Consider the following 17,434-nt stretch of genomic DNA (forward strand, 5'->3'; position numbering starts at 1 on the left):
GTTGGACTATAACCTGGTGTGTGATTTTTTAACTTTGTACACCCCAGTCCAACACCGGCATCTCCAAATCAGCAATAAACTACATCTTGTTTACAAGACTCTTTGGACCAGACACACACTATCCAGCCTTAAAAGAACCCACAAACTTAGAAGGTATAAAGACAGAACAGAGTTTCCCTATATTGCCTTTATTCCTTTGTAGTCATTTGATGGATTTATTACAAAAAAAAATTCACCCTTGAGAATGGTGGGGTTGGTCTGCATTTGTTACCCCTTCCTAATCAACCCTTTAGGTGGTGGTGTTGAGTTGCCTTCTGGGACTGGTGCAATCCATATGCTTTAGATAAACCCACAATGCTCTAAGGGAAGGAATTCCAAGATTTTGACCTGGTTACCATGAAGGAATGGCAAAATACTTCCAAGTCAGGATGGTGAGTAGCTTGGAGGAAAACCTGCAGGTGGTGCTGTTCCCAAGTCTGTGCAACTCTTGTCCTTCTAAATGGGAGTTGTTGTGAGCTTGAAACATGCTAAGGATCTTTTGTGAATTTCTGCAGTGCATCTCGCAGATGGTACACACTGCTGATACTGAGCATCAGTGGTGAATTCTAGTGCATGTGAGGCCAATCAAACGTATTCATATTCTCAGCTTATCTGCTGCCCCTTTGACCAAGATGTCACATGGTTATGTCAAGAATCACTCCTACTGAGTAGGATGGCATAATTTGCATCTTCAAAAAGGTGCTACTCAAATGGCAGTTTCTGATGGTCAGCAGTTACTGCCTGAGAGCTGTCAGGGTAGTCTGAGGTCTTTCTGCTTCTTCCTCCAGATAGGAGGAGGTTTGACCATTCCCCATCAACCATGCTCCTCAAGATGGCTGAACTTACTTTCATGAAACACCACCTCCTTTAGAATCACTCTTCTCCAGTAAAATGGCTGTATTTCAATGCATTGTGGATAGATCCTTGTTTCAACCCTATTTATCCAGATCTCTCAAGCCTTGTGAAAAATTGAGACTTGATGGCAAACCAAAAGAGGCAGTCTTGCATGTTATGTGCATTGCTGTTTGAAAGTCACATTTTCTCCCCTTACACAGTTTCAGTTTAGAAAGAAAGTAGCAATTTAAAAATATAGTGAGGAGCAAGTTTGCTGCAGCCCTAGGAACAGCCAGTTTTTATTAGGATTATAAATTACACTGTGTGACAGTACATGAAACTGGAGCCAGGTAAACGATGCAGCAGATAGAACTTTTCAACTCGTGACATTTCACACAACAATTCCAGCCCATCACAAATTAGGTCACACACAATCACCAAAGGATTTGGTTTCCTCCCACTCCCCCCACCCTACCCACCCCTCCCCTACCCAGTTTTCTCTCCCCCCCACTTTGTTTGCATTTCCTCCTTCCCCTTCTTTTGAACATCAGAAGTTTACAAATAGCGATAGAATGGTACAAAAGTAGGTGGGAGCCTTTTGTATCCTTTGCAATTCACACTGTGAAGCTGTTGGTCGACTACTGTTTTAAATTAGAGTTGACTACGACTTGTGGAAAACTGGTCATCCATATATGCTGCCCCCAGTGTGCACTGTACACTCTTCCCTTGTACTAACTTGGTTAATAAATGGAAAATGATGCAATTCGAATCAGTAACTTCTGGATGAGCAGCACACATTTGAATACTTTAGGAGACTAATAGCCCAAACGGAGTGCACACCCCAGAGTTTCTCACTCACATCTCATTAAAATTGGTCATTGACTGCTATTTCTGTCTTGGACTGTGTCACAGCAAATCTGTCACAAGTCAAGTTGCCTGAAACAGCCTCACTACTTGCAATCTTAGTAGCATCTTAACTCTGACAAACATCTGATATACATAATGAGCACTGTTATTCACTCAATAGCTTAACAGTATCATTCTGCAAGGAGGACTGCAATAATGTTTTATTTACATTAAAAAAATGTATTTTGCAAGCAACACATGCAGTTTTTGTAACGCATGAATTCTGTGCTCTTAACTTGGAAGACCAAACTGAAAGTGTCAGATATTGGTTTGCTGTTGTACAAGATATACGTAATGATGACCAAGAAGGAAACAATTAACTCCTCTGTAATTTGAAGTAGCACTGAGGATATCTTGGCATTTAATGTCTATCTCTAGCCCCTAGTAAGAACAGGCAATGGGCTGCTTGGGAGTGAATATTTGATGTGCTGGTTTTGCCACTGGCCTCAAAATAGTTTTTCAGCGTGGGAACAGCAGACAAAGAAACATGCTATTGATAAGGAGGCTCATCTAAAATTCCTTTCACCAGCAGTCCTCTGTATCTGGTTTGCCACTGGTTGAAATATTGGGAAGTGAAAAATTCTCCAGGCCTCCCAAGTACTGGCCGATTCAGGCAGTGATCTAAAAATAACTTAAGAATTCCTCCACAATAGCACAAGAATTTAAAAGCTTACACTGAATGTTCACTCTCTATTCCTAAAGAAATAGCAAGTCACCCTCTTGTTTCTGTCGGAATATTGTTCAGTGGGGGATCTGTAAATGTGGGGGAGGGGGACGACGACTGTGCACTCAGGGCACAAAACAAGCAATATTGCACAGCAACATAGTATGCAGTTTGAGTGTCAGATAAAATCCTGCCTATTTATTTTGAAATGTTAAACAACTGTGTCACAGTTTGAAACTGCATCCTTAAAGCAGATCTGAAGATTAATGACTTACTCCTACTTTTCGGATTACTAGTTTCCTTGGTTTTTATTACGGCAGATCATTTACTTACCAGACATTCCTCTTCCCACCCTAGCCTCCAGAGTTGCCATTATACTGAATTGAGAACTTACAAGGGCACAAGTTACTGCTGAAGAATAGAAAGTTTCCATCCACTTTTCCATATCATTTCTAACCAATTCACATTCATCTACCCAGTTGTCCCCTCCGATAGTAAGATGCAATTTGAATCCAAGCACTGGATATAAAAGAATGTTTTGGCAGAATATATCAGCTATTCCTCATTAAGTCAAAACTGCTATAGATTTTCTCAATTAACTCGGCTAACTTGATAAAGTTCTTTTTGATAAGAAACCTGTGACACTTGGAGGGTTGAATTTTCAAGACAAAGTGTTACTTTTACTTGCAGTGGTCACTGGGTCAGGCAAGGGCTCTCTACAGCAGCATATTTTCTCCTGAGGATTTTGTTCTGCACAAATGCTCTTGGTCTTCCCTCTAATTATTCCAAAGGAAAAAGGTTTCACCCAGAATCTCTTTCACATGTCAGAAGACTCTACCCTTCTTTCCTTGCCCTCACAAAGTAGCAAGGAAAACTATAGGCAGAAATTAACAGATTGTCGAGACGTTGTCAGATTCTGGTTGGGACTTGGACGTCTTTCACACAGTCAGCTGGATGGAATGATTTATTAAATTCCCCTCTCACCAAATCTAGACACCCATGGTATTGCAGGTCAGTATAACTGCCTGCAGTAGCTTCCAATGCTGATTTGAGCATTGATGTTCCACAGATAAAGATTCCGAATGGGGCCACATTCACCAAGAGGATGCTCCTCAGCATTGACAGGAGAGCAGAAATTGCTGTCACTCACTCTCAGGTCACAGAACCTGCAACTAATTCACATTCTCCTGGTAGTTATGCACCAGAAAGTGGGGGTGGGGGTGGTTGAATTCTAGTCCCACCATACTCAGCTGCAAAACTAGCACCACAGCCTACAAGGAGGGATATCTTAACAGCATACGATATTATTGGGGAACAAATGTGTTTATTAGTTTTTCCTCAGCTTGCCTTATTATTAATCTAAACTTGCTTCATTCCATTGCAGCAATAATCACTAATTTAAACAAAACAGCATCACAATTTCACCTCACTGCCTGTCCATCCACATTACTGCAGCACTTCAAGAGCAGCTCTGTGTACAGGGGAAAAACTATAACTAGTTAATATTCAACTATGTGACAACATCTGTGTTTGGCAATACTGTCCACGTACAGCAACCAAGAGGGGAAGGGAATGCTCAACAAACTCATTTAAAAAGCCACTTTCAGGGCTTTGTAAAATTGGCATCTGGGCATGTGGGTGGAAGGGCAGCATAGATAGGGAAAGAAAAAAAAAATTTTTTAGAACATTTTGTTGATCTGGAGTGTCTTATGTTGCTCAGCACCACCAAACTTGTGTCTTAACAGCCACAGGGTAAAAACAGTAACGGACATTGTCATTTGTACCCATCTACCACTATTTAAAAACATTCATAACTGTTCTTTTTGTAACATCAACAAGACAGAAGCCCAATCAGATCTGTCTGTAGTCATTTTGAAATGTTTGACTTATCACATGGCCCTTTTACTCTAAACACCTTGTGTTCAAACCAATTCTAGTCAGTATATGCTCTGTCCCTCAACAAAGAAAGCAGCTGCCTTATAAGGGATTGGCATTTATTAAGTGGATCTACAAGGACTTACTAGTTACCAATAAGATGAATGCTTCATTATGGTAGAGAAATCTAGACTTCTCTTTTCTTAAAAAAAAAAGGACTTATTAGCCTCTTCCTTCCCCAATTCCTTCCTGCCAGTTCAGCTTCACACTCAATCCAGTTATTGCTGCTGGAGTTGGCTCTCTTACGTTTTTGCAAAACAACTCGTGTAGTCCACTGAAATCAGTAATGTTTTGTCTTTAAGAAAAAAAAAGCCATTTTCCTTTTGAGACAGACAAATTAAGCCCCTTAAGAGATGTAGATTTCTTCAGTTTAGAGAGGCTGCAGTCTCTGGCCACTGGTTACAGTTTCTCCTCCTGTGGCTTAATGCTCTGGGGTTTGATGGGCCCTGTTCGCACTGGCTTGGGCTTGCTCGAGGATTTCTCATCCTTGCGTGGCATGGTGATCTCTTCTTCCTGGTGCTCCTCAGCAGGAAGCGAGCCAACATCACTATTGTTGCTGCAGGGGGTCACTCGCTCAAAGAACCTCTGTGTACTTTGCAGCACCTCTGCTCGCTGCTTTGCCTAGCAAGAGATTACAAACCAAGAGCACAATTTATTATGCGGGCACTCAGTCATGTATGCAGCTTCCCGATATTTGCCTGAAAATAGTTCATCTCTGAGCAATTGGAGTAATTTTGCACAATTTTAAAAAAAAAGAGAGGAGACATGAAGCAATTGAGGAGAATGTTATGTTGTCTCTCACTGGTGCACAGAGGAAGCGGGATGGGGAGGGCAAGGCAAGGGACAACCTAACTTAAATGATGAGCCATTAAAGTGCAGGATTTTAAACTGTTAACGGTGGCATAGCTAAGCACCACACTTTCACTCAAAACTTACATACAGTTGCTTTGCAGGTAGAATCACACTCTGTTGGAATTAGAGGCATCACTAGCAGATAATGCATTCAGATAAGATTCCAGGGAATTGAGCCAGCACTTTTGTGAAAACAGCTCACATTAAAAATGTCTCAGGTTCACAAAAGCTACCAATGAAATCCAAAAAGGAAGGATACTGAAATTATCCACACTACTTTCAAATTTTATTGTTATATTAAAGTTTGATGTGCAATGATGGTAGCTTGCATTATGCTATCTTCATGTAGTAAGATAGCAGAGAATAAAACAGACATTTATCAAGCTTTGTTCTGAATTTATTCTGGACAGCAACTTTAGAAAACATTAAAGAAAAATCTCTCCAGTTCTGTGTCATCAAAAATAACCTTGATTCAAGTATATGCAAATGCTCAAGGTGCATATTGTATCTTAGATGGGAAGATGTACAAAAGAAGATACTTACCTGCTGTGACACATTCCCTCTGTAACATGGTAAGGAATTGACTCCACACTGGGCTGGTCCAGGAGATTTTCCCCTTGGACTTGTTGATCCAGTCCTAGAACAATACATGAGTTTTCAGCCTCCACATACGAACACGGCAACTCTAATTTCCAGTACTATTATTATACTCCATCGATCTAACAGCCCATAAGCACAATAAAGGAAAAAATCCTCCCCAGAGAGTTCAGTTTTGATATCAGGAAGCACCAAGGAATATTAATTTTTTGAATTGTTTGTCTGGTGGGATGATACCAGGAAACCCTAGATGTCAAAAGGACATAAAGGATGATTAAGACAAAAAAAAAGCTAATGGCAGATACCAAGGGTTTAATGACAGTTTTATTTTTAATACTCTTCCAGAGACTAAGAAGGAAATGTAAAAAGGAAACAATGAAAGCAAAGGAAGTACTTAGCCAATTAAAACAAAAGTCCTTTTCAAAAACATTTGAAGAGCAAGAGAATAATTACAGAAAGAGTATGGTATATTAGGGACTGAAGAGATAATTATTGACCGATTGGTCTTGGGTATAGTCATTAATGAACACTTTGTATCACCTTTAGAATAGATAGGACAATTCGCTATAGTATAAGAGAGCAGGGTGATTATGCTAGAACTATATAAAGTGTTGCTTAGACCACAACTGGAGTAATGTGCGCAGTTTTGGTCACTGCATTATGGGAAGGATATGGGTGAATTCTAGAGGATACTGCCTGGGCTGGAGCATCTTGAGCTATATCAGGAAAGATTAGATAGGGTGGGGTTGTTTCTCTTGGAACAGCAGCAGCTTGAAGGGGGGACCCAAAAACAAAAAAAAAAAGGATATGTAGGTAGGATAGAAAAATGCCTTCCTATTAGTAGAAGGGTCATAGGTTTGAACTAAGAGGTAGAAGGGCAAGTGCAGAGTTGACAAAAATGTTTTTTCTCAGACAGGAGGAGGAATCTGGAATTCACTATCTGAAAGGTTGCCTGGATCAGAAACACTCAACACTGAGCTGGAAGGTTCGTTTTCAGCTCAGTGAGTAAACCTACATCCAGAACCTCAACCTGAGCTACAAATCTTCTCAAAAATCACTAACTCGCATAACATTTAAGCAGTATTAAATATTCTCTTGCAATGCCATATCCTCCAGGGCTATAGGTAAAAGCTGGAAAACCAGAATCTTTGTTGACTAGTATGGGCAGGATGGCCTCTTTTTGTGCAGTAAAGATCATTCTGGAATGAGAACAATTTTCTACAGAAGCCATACTTTGTGCTAAAATTACGCAGGCAGTACCAGGAAATGGACAGGGAAAGTCTGAAAAGAGCTTCTCAATATCTTTTAAAAAAAACCCCAAAAATTAAAACCTCCTGACTTTTCTACGAACAACACTTCCTCCAGGAGATAGTCCTGTTTGAAAGGTAACTTTTCTGTCCCTTGTGCCAACCACTGATCCCTGCAAGAGCCTCAACGTGTGCATCTACTCAGTACTAGATTGCATGGTTTCACTGAAGAGACAGATCTTATCTGCACCAAATGCTTTTGAATGGGAATACAACTGCCCATGAAGAGAGAAATGCTGAGCAGCAGGCCGAAAAGCCATGCCCTCTACTTTCCTAACAGAGGTCACTTGATGTTGATCAAGTTTAAACATATCTCAACTGGTGATCCTCCTCTAGCAAACCACATCCTCAAAAACTGGAAGCTTCTGCTTGTATAATGTAGCACTGATGTAATTATCACAAACTGGACCAAGTACTAGCTCTTCTGCAATTTGTTCAGCAACTTTGCGAAAAATAATTAGATTCAAATGAGAACTATTGAAAGTCCTAGATGAACAAAGCCTAACTGAGGTCACTCCAAGCTCTCACCTGAACATTGCAGGTGACGGGACAGAATAGCCAAGTGCTTCTGGAGATGGATTCATTTTCCTATCCAAGTGAAATGTCTTAGGATCCATGGGGTTAACCTGTATTAAAAAAGGAGCACTTTGGTGAATATATTTTTGTATCTATAAAGCAGGACCAACACACAACTTAATTTTAAGTGCATAAAATTTTAAGTTAAAATGCTTTTTTTTTTACCTCCCTTCCAAGAGTGGGTGCAGCAGTGTGAAAACCCGAATGAATGACTCTTCGGGGGGGCCCTGGAGGGACGGTTTGTGCCTGCGAATGATGCAGAGACTGCGGAAGTTGGACTAGAGGCTGCTGCACAGACCCAAAGCCAGGAACAGATAACTGGGAGCCCAACATTGGAACCAACATCTGTCAAGAAACATATTCCAAAGTGAGCATAGGAATGAAGGCTCCACTTCAAAGCAAACAAAAAAATTAAGGACTGTGTCAAGATATCAGCTCCTGCTCGAAGACCTTGAAAGCTTTGGTTAGGCGGTCAGACTCAGCACTGCCTGACTTATTATCTTTTTTTCAAATTTTTAAATAGTAAAACTGAGCATAATCACCATGAAGTAGGTCACATTTACACAAATCCACTCTAAAGATCTTAAACCCATAATCTAGACTGTGCTGTAGTCAAAAGGAGGATTGCTGCATATTGTTGTGATGACAGACCTCCGGAAAAGGAATTTTAAACCAAATCCCACACTTGTCTTTCAGGCAGTCAAATCTGCAACACGGTTCAAAAGATGGAGGATAAAGTGTTGTCTGACTGTCCTGGCCAATTCTTATTGTGGCTTATTCACAGTAATTTTGTCTCCAAGCCAGAAGGTTCTGAGTTTGGGGCCAACTCCAGACTTGAGCATAATAAATCAAGGCCAGCATACTGATACAGTACAAAAAAAAAAGTGTATGCTTTGCTGGAGGTTCTGTCTTTCTGATAGGATGTCAAACTCAGGCTCTTACCTGGGTTGAAAAAGGCAATGTAGTACTTCTTTAGAAAACAGTTGTGCTGTTCCTTGTGTCCTAATCAATACATACCTATCGCTCGTCATATAAAACAGGTTCTCTGATTATGATCATATTGCTAATGCAAATATTTGTTAGTTTTGCACAAATTGCCTGCCCATTCTAACAAATGGAATGATTACAAAAGCATTTGGGGTGCCCTGCAGTTGCAAAAGATGCTATATGAGTGCAAGTCATGTGCTTTAAAATGGGGACACAGTAACCATGTTAGTTCTCACATTTACTTAGTTTAGATCTCAAAATCATTTTGAACTGCAATCACTGAGGAATTAAAAATTTTGCAAGTTTAATATTTTGATTTTGCAAATAATCTTACCAAGCCATTCCCCCACCCAAATTATTAACAGCAATAAAACTCACTAGAAGATTACCTGGTGGAGGGGGCCACTGGATATTGGGGTGGCAGCAAAGTAGTTGCTCTGATTGGGCTGCTGCAGTGGAGAAGAATAGAAATCCGATGGCTGGGCCATGCTTTGTCTCATCTGTCCAAAAGGTCAGGCACATTAGCATTTAAATTATTTGGGTACATCATAGCAATTCCTACTACACAAGTGTGTACAGTCAGACACATGCTTCTAACTGCCCTTTCTAGGTGCGCATGCTTCAGCAAAGGCTGAGCTGTCAGTGTTTGGGGTTCGACAGGTAGGGAGGGAGGAAAACTGAGATTGCACTGACAATTCTTTTTACATTGGTGGAACTCAAGCTTCCCACCAGCTTACTGGGGAAATACATATCGTGACATAACATTAAGGGAAGGTTCAGCTCCTCCTGCCCCACCGCTGAATCAAAAGACAATAGTAAAAGTCCCAGTTTAGATTTTATCAATGGGCTCAGTGCCTCAAGCGGGACACAGGACAGGGACTGAATGATTCTGTTCATTATCCAGAGTGCTCTGCTTTAAACTACTCACCCATCTTAGCATTGCACACATCAAAAAGACAGTGAACAGTCAGGATTTAATTGCAGGGAGTAATTTAAAATTAATTCACCAGGCAGGAAATCTACAGGATTAGATTGTATGCTGGTTTTACATTCTGCACAATACTAAAACCTGCTGACTATAATTCTGCTCATGTAAATAGGGGTAGCAACATTGTAAAAGGTGTTGGTTGGGGAGAGAGAGTGGGAGAGCCGGTTGTGTGGTATGGAGGAAGTGGTCCTGAATCGAGTTTTACTGAACTATTCACATTAGCGTGCTTCCACTTCTGAGGAAGGAGGTATTCCTGGATCTGGGAAATCGGATGGGTCAAGTGAATTAGCTGTCAGTAGAGAAACACTTGGGACAGTGGTCACAGTACCAGAAGGCTCAGGTTGGCTGTGGAAAGAGGACAGGGAGCTAGATACAATAGCCAGACTGAGATTGGCCCTTCTCCAGTAAAGAAAGATGAGAATGGATGTGGTCCAGGTGGACTGGACTCAAAAGGTCAGCAGGCAAAGCTATAGCAGAATAACGGGCCAATATATTTAAAAGGTACTTTCCTCAAGAAGGAAAGGTAATATCAGCAAAGCCAAAGCATCCTGGATGACAAAACAGAAAGTGATAAAGAGCAAGATCAGGTCTACGACAGTCACAGGATGATACCATTGAGACTGATTTAAATATACAGGGTGCAAGAGGGTACCAAAATGAACACAAGGACTTTTGGAATATGTCAGCAGTACAGCTTTTAGATACCTCCCTATAAACAGGGATCAGTGTTGCCACAAAAATAATTTTGCTTAGGAGCTTGTTCCCTCTCCTCTCCAAGTGGTTACCAACTGCAAATTTAGAGGATGCTCAACCATCTTCCAATTATACTTGACACCATATGAAATTGAAACAGGATTTGCCATTTCGTATGAACACCATGGATTCGGAGTTTCAACTCCACCATCCTGCCTTCTCCCTAATCCCTAGTTTCCTGATGCACTGAAAGCAGTTCTAAACCAGCCTTGCAATATATTGAATAATGGAGCATCCAAAAATCTTTGGAGGAAGAGAATTCCACAGTCCTTTGAGTCAAACAATTTCTCATCAGTCCTAAATGATCAGCCCTTAATCCCAAGCCTGTGCTCCTGCATTTTAAAATTTTTCAACCCCATCAAGCCTCTTTAGAATCTTGTATAATCTTAAATCACATTTTCACCCCTTACAACTGCAAAGCTGCTCACTGTCCCGCTTGAGATCACTTTTCTCAACACAAGCTGGGATGAAACCTAGAATACTCTGATCTTCTCAGCTATCAGACCATGTGGCTAATTTACAATTAAGTAAATTAAAAGAAAAACTTTGGATTTAAAGATATGTTGTTTGTTTAGAGGAAATGCTCATGGTTAATGACAGGGATGGGAGCTGATTACCTGAATTCCCTTCCCCATCCCCTGCTAGGTCAATGGCTCAAGGTTGGCTGCAGGACCACCCATTATTGACAGAGTCTGGGGTTGATGGAAAGCAGCAGTCATCTTTGAGGAAATCTACCCCCTACTGTTTTGTTGCATCTTTAGCAACAACCAAGTGCAAATTCATCAGAACCAACCCCGCTACCCCCACCACCCCAAAAAAACTTAGCATCTCTTATCTATTCTCACTCCAATGAATAGATGGACATCATTCCTTTCAGATGTAGAACAGTGGTCAGGTTGCTCGAGGTGCAGGAGGAACTGGACTAAGTTAATCTAGGCAAAGAGTTTTACTGTTACGATATCAGGAAATAGTACTCAAATTAGAGTTTGGTGGGGGGGGGGGGGGTGGAGAAAAGAGAAAAGTAGGTAGGGAATTCTGTGCAATTAATCCAGTTAGACCGAGAGAGAGGAAAATTATCCAAAGAACGCATTGGACATAGTTTGGAAGCAAGAAAGAACTAAGAAGTGAGGTTGGATTTTGGAGAGGAGGACTTGTTTGGTCTAATTCCTCACTTTTTAAGCACTTCAAAATACTCTGAGAACCATACAGATATTACAAGCCACTTACCTGTATTATCTGAGAGTCAATGAGCTGCGAGTTGCCCAACTGAGTGTTGTAGATTACTGACATTGGAGGAGTACAAGCAGCGTGCTGGTAGGGCAATCCTTGCTGAGCCTTGGCCACCTCTGCAGCCTGCACTGCTGAAAAACCAACATACTGGCCTTTTACTGGGCCCCCAGATATCAGTGTTGAACCTTGCACCATGGCTGCAGAGGGAGGAGAGAGTCCAGGCTGGAGATACAACTGTTGGGACCTGTCAAATGGAACAATCGTTCACTGACATATTAAATGCAAATTGTGGAAATGAAGATTATACACCAAACACACCAATTGGCTTTTAAAAACACTAAAATAATAAGAAACTGGCTATTTGGCTCTAGGACTAGCCATGTTGCCAGTCCAGCTGATCCAGTCTAGCTCTAATACTAGTATTCATTTGACAAGGTGGAAAATTACCCAAGCATGCCCTGTCTAACATAAAATGGGATAAATCCAATCTGGTTAAGTACCAGCCTAACATCCTCCTCTTAATCAGTGAAGTGTTGGAAAATAGCAGCATTCACACAGTAATAATCTGTTCACTGATGCTCAGCTTGGGTTCCACCAGGATCACACAGGCTCCTGATTTCAATACAGCCTTGCTCAATGTCAAGGAGAAAGCTCTTCACTGGCTCAAGTTACAAGTAACTCACAAAAGGTGGTGGGGCTGTGGTCGACCTCCATCTCAGCTCCAGGGTATCAATACAGCAGTTCCAAATAGTGGCAGCCTTGGCTCAACCATCACATTACCGTCTCCACATCATGAGATCAGAACCTCTCATATCCCAAGAATGCATAAAAAAAAGACACTTCAAATGAGCCTTCTTCATTGCACTCTTGTAACATATCCTTTTACTCCTTTATCCCTTGTATTTTTATCCAAGTCCTCCACAAACATATCGTTGAAATACTTCCCGCTAAGCTGTGTGCCTGCTCACAATGAGAAAACTGGACTTCTCAATTTCAGTTTTTTAAATTCTATCCCATGCCACCACCAATATTTCAGAATCAGAAATGAAGCAATCCTTAAACTGAATGACTTTATACTGGATGCAAAGAAACAGCTCTAAAAAGATATGAACAACTGAATTCCAGATAAAATTAAAATTGGGGATTTACAACACAGATTGCAATGAGCTCTGCTGAATATTTACAACCAACTATTCATTGCATGTATTAAAGTCAGCCACAAATTGAAATGGCAACTTTACAAGAAGACCCATTGTCCTTAGTGGTTTGCTTTCTTATTCAAAGCCACACGTGACAATAGCTGAGAAAGACTTACCTGAAAGACTGGAGGGAACTGAACATATCTTGTGTTTGGGAGACTGGCGTCCCTTGCCGGATACTAAGAGTAGAAACCTGGGCTTGGCCCTGAAGAGGAGTGTGAAGGGGAAGTGTTATCTGTTGGGTTGGCATTGCCTGCAAAATAGAACAGTTTATAACAGTTCAGCTGCTTGAAAGGGATTTTTTTTAAAAATGAAAACAATAGAAGAGGAGGAAATAATTTCTGACAAACTCTTCACAAGTTATTTTAAGAAGCTGGGGGAGCAATTCCTGACAGGTGTATACCGATTATTATCATTTGTTAAATCCAATGTGATGCTAAGCTAGATCTTGGAAATTTCTAGACGAATCAGTGATCTGTACAGAATTAGCAGATCTCAGGTGGAGAAAGAGTGCAGCTATGACAATTGACCTTGGAAGTCCTGGTGCTTGAGAAACAAATCAATGGAGATGCCTACTCCACTCACCATCCAGTCCTCCTCTGCTGGCAAATGCAGATGTTAACATATGCTGTAATCAACTTGTCACATTGCCATTCACATTGAAATTCATTAGATCCATTAACAGTGATGCTTGGGCAGACCCAGATTAAAAAGGACATTCACAGATTCCTCAGTCTCAACAATTCTGGCAAGCTCATCCTTTTTTGTACAAACAGCTGCATTCTGGGAGCCAATGGCTGTGTACCAAGCAAAGACTCAGTTGTTAGCAATTTATCTAAATGAGAAGGTTGTGGGTTCACATCGTATCAACACTGCACCAGAGCTCCCCTGTTTTGAAGATGAGCTTAGAAGTTCTCCCAGGTGCCTAGACTAATATTTATAACTTAAAAAGCATAACAAAAACACAGATCATCACTACAATTATCACACCGCTGCTTTGGCACGTTAAAACCTGGAAACTAGCTGCCATAGTTCCTGCCTTAGCCTGGTTCAGTACTTCCATATACTTCAATTATGCTTTGGGGCATAGTGAGGTTGTGGAAGACACTGGAATTTGAAGTGTTTTATTTAATTCCAGAACTATGTTGATCCATCTCAAAAAGAGAATCCTGCTCCAAAATAGCAAGACTCCACACATATGACAGGCTCCCAGCAGCAGTAGGACCACACAAGTTGACTGTTCATGCCAAATTCTGCAAAATTGTAAGGGATTGTGAAGACCTTACCCGTGAAAGTCCAGACTGGAATGCCTGATGCTGGGAGATAGAGGGAGGCATCCCACGAGGTTGGCTACCGTAGAAATGGCTTTCCATGTAGCAAGGTGGAATCTGACCACTTGGTGCTGTGGTGGAGGAAAACAGTTAAACGGTTCACTTCAGTGCATTCAACTATTCTGTAAATTACATTCATCACATTTTGTAGGGAGATGTGAAGATAGATATGAAAATCCAAATGCATTAATCACCATCTCAAAAAATCATCAGGACCAAATCAATCACACAAAGCCTTTGTCAGTTGTAATTATTTCTTGTTTGGGCAATGAAATTCAGATGATTTTTGTAGCAGAATGCTCCACAATCAACTCAATGATGGGGACCTAACAATATCATTTCTATCTCTATTCCAGAGACCTTTTAGAAAAGCAAGCTGTTTCTTTTGGATTGTTTTGTACCAGTAGATGGTGCTGCCACACAGTGCATTCAAATGATATAATCATTACGAGGGCGTGTAGCAGCAATTTGGTCCTGGATTGGTTGTTTCTCGACATTAGGCTCTTGCCTAATGAACAGCTGGGTCCTTCAGACTAGGGAACCACACTGCATTCCTGGTGCCAACTAGCAGGATGGGGGTGGCTACCAATTTAATGCAGGTTAGGAATGTGGAAAAATGCTGTCAAGTGTGGACAGCAGGCAGGACAAGTTCAGGCAGAACTCACTGTGACTGAAAATCTTGCTTGCTACCTGCAATTCCCTTGCCTCTTGATCAACATGCCAATCGCTACCTTTTAGGGACACTTTCACTATCTGAGGTGCCGACTTACACAAAAGGACATGAAACCAGTTCACCCGCCCATGTGAAAATAAATATGGCTCCAAATTGATGAAAAGCAGGGGAGTCTCCCCAGTTTCCTGTCCATAATTAATAAAATGGGATTGTACCATGATATTGCATTGCTGGTTGCTGTAGGACCTGGTTGCTGTGTTTCCAAACCCAATGACAACAACTGCACTACAACCAAGTATTTTAGAAAAGAGGCTTGGACATCCTTGAGTTGTCCAAGGGGCTACACAAATGCAAATACTTTACATAGGTTCACACATGAGGAATGGGCACACCTGACAAAAAACAAAATAAAGCAGTTAATAAAAGAACAGAGAAAGTAGGAAGTGAGGGAACAAGGAAGTTTTTTTTACAAAAAGGAACAAAAACAGCAACATGTGGACAGCTGTAGACAATTACATGGTTAGAGTGATAAGTAGTTGAGTTGAATAATTAGAATTAGAATTAAAAAATATTGAGTTTTCTTCAGCTGTCCATAGATGATGAGAAGTCCAAAAGGAACACAGATCCGGAGCAAACAGTACGTACACAAGTGAGAGTACGTACACCAAGTGATGTACAGAAATGACAGGTGTTATATCAAAGTACTGAAGATACTGGACCTGACAGTGGGGCAGATGGTGCCACAGAGGCCACAGGTATTGAGTTAACAAAGGAATGGTAGTTGCCAGCCATCTCAGGCACATCTGCATTAGTCACACTTGCAGCAACATCTTTTTCTGTAACACCTGGAGATTTTTCCCATGCTTTTCGAGCAGACTCCATCTGAGGAAGAAGGATAAAGATAGATTTAACAATGTTAAAATGATAATGTAAATGCCTTCTATGGCAAGCCATTCAGTTCTAAATTTCAGACACGGTGGCTACACCTGCACTGATGGAGTATAGTGGTTAAAAGGCAGTGGTTCATTACAAATTTCTCACTGACATCTAGGGATTGTTAACAGTCAGAGTAAATCTTTAAAAATTAAAAAAAAGTTCAAAATATCCAGATGAACTGTGAAGAGGTGGTGGTGGTGGTGGCGGCGGCCTAGTGGTATCATTGCTGGACTGTCAATCCAAAGACCTCGGTAACGTTCTTGGGATCCTGGTTCGAACCTTGCCACGGTAGATGGTAGAATTTGAATTCAGAAAAAAAAAAATCTGGAATTAAGAGCATAGTGATGACCACAAATCCATTGCCAATGGTCAGAAAACCCTCCCACCTCACTAATGTCCTTTCGGGAAGAAACTGCCATCCTTACCTGGTCTGGTCTACATATGACTCCAGATCCACAGAAAGGGTGCTGATGCATAACTGCCCTCTGGGTAATTAGGGATAGCCAATAAATGCTACCTAGTTGGCAAGGCCCTCAGCCTGAATGAAGTTTTAAAAAAAGTTTATGGCACAACAGCAGATTTTATTATCCAAACTTAGGTTTGTGCTTGGAGACACTCATCTGAACAGAGACTAATTGTTGCTGGCAGGGGTGGTTTGAGATGAGGAATTAGCAGCATCCCAAATGAGACCTTTTCCTTCACTGTCAGTAGCTGGTCATAAAATGCTTTTTAGCAACATCACACTTAACCATTAGCAAGTAGCGTATCTTTTCTTTTAAGGTGCAGGAGCAACTTTGAGATAAAAACAAGACTCAAATACAAATTGTTCAACACAAGACAATATAAGTAATCTAATCTAATATAGTCAAAACGGTCAAGCATAATCATTGCCACATGTGAAAGCGGCACAAGCAAGGCAGATGGCCTCAAACCAGCAGTGAAGTCAAAGTTAAACGAAAGATTAGAGGAAGGGGACCTGTCTAAGGCTAATCATGCTATCAAACAACAAGTGTACAGTAAACAAGATGGAACAAAAGGCTTAGATGGGGACCAAGATAGACTTGCAAGTAGCATCCTTCCATCATCATAACGGCACTACCGATGACTGAGCCAACTGGAAAACATGGGACAACAGTAGCTCAAAGTACTTTACCTGAGGCAAAAAATAAGAATGCGTAACTCCTACTACGTGTTGGTTCCAGAGTTGTCAACCAAATACGGAAAATAGTTTTAAGTGGTGTGAAGTCCATCGTGGAGTGAGGATGCCATTAACATACTCCAATTCTGAAAATGGAATACGCTACCTGTGCTAGGTCACTTCAACTCCTAGCAACAGCTGGCAATTCAGCAAGGTTCAAACTTATGCTAATTGTCTATCAACAATCAGCACTCTCAGGAAGAATCTTTGTATCAAGACAACTCTAAAAATGGGGAGAAAGTGAGGACTGGAGATCAGAGCTGAACAATGTGTTGCTGGAAAAGCGCAGCAGGTCAGGCAGTATCAAAGGAGCAGGAAAATCGACTGAGGAAGGGCTTATGCCCGAAACGTCAATTCTCCTGCTCCTTTGAAGCTGCCTGGCCTGCTGCGCTTTTCCAGCAACACATTGTTCAACTCTAAAAATTGGAT

General features: G+C 41.1%; 1 protein-coding gene across 6 annotated transcripts in view; it reads right to left on the reverse strand.

The window, feature by feature from the left end:
• Positions 1 to 1,132: 1,132 nt before the first annotated feature.
• LOC122541410 (protein PRRC2A-like) overlaps positions 1,133 to 17,434 on the reverse strand; it is a 136,572-nt gene continuing 120,270 nt past the window's right edge. For all 6 annotated transcript variants that reach the window (XM_043678163.1, XM_043678166.1, XM_043678160.1 and 3 more), the window contains 9 exons: positions 15,591 to 15,753; positions 14,154 to 14,269; positions 12,984 to 13,120; positions 11,666 to 11,912; positions 9,087 to 9,197; positions 7,876 to 8,055; positions 7,663 to 7,760; positions 5,774 to 5,867; positions 1,133 to 4,999 (listed from right to left, as the gene is read on the reverse strand). In XM_043678163.1, the coding sequence (XP_043534098.1) occupies positions 4,778 to 4,999; positions 5,774 to 5,867; positions 7,663 to 7,760; positions 7,876 to 8,055; positions 9,087 to 9,197; positions 11,666 to 11,912; positions 12,984 to 13,120; positions 14,154 to 14,269; positions 15,591 to 15,753 (1,368 nt within the window). In that variant the 3' untranslated portion in view covers positions 1,133 to 4,777. The remainder of the gene's footprint in view (positions 5,000 to 5,773; positions 5,868 to 7,662; positions 7,761 to 7,875; positions 8,056 to 9,086; positions 9,198 to 11,665; positions 11,913 to 12,983; positions 13,121 to 14,153; positions 14,270 to 15,590; positions 15,754 to 17,434) is intronic.

This window comes from Chiloscyllium plagiosum, chromosome 37, assembly GCF_004010195.1.
Source record: "Chiloscyllium plagiosum isolate BGI_BamShark_2017 chromosome 37, ASM401019v2, whole genome shotgun sequence".
Taxonomy (NCBI): Eukaryota; Metazoa; Chordata; class Chondrichthyes; order Orectolobiformes; family Hemiscylliidae; genus Chiloscyllium; species Chiloscyllium plagiosum.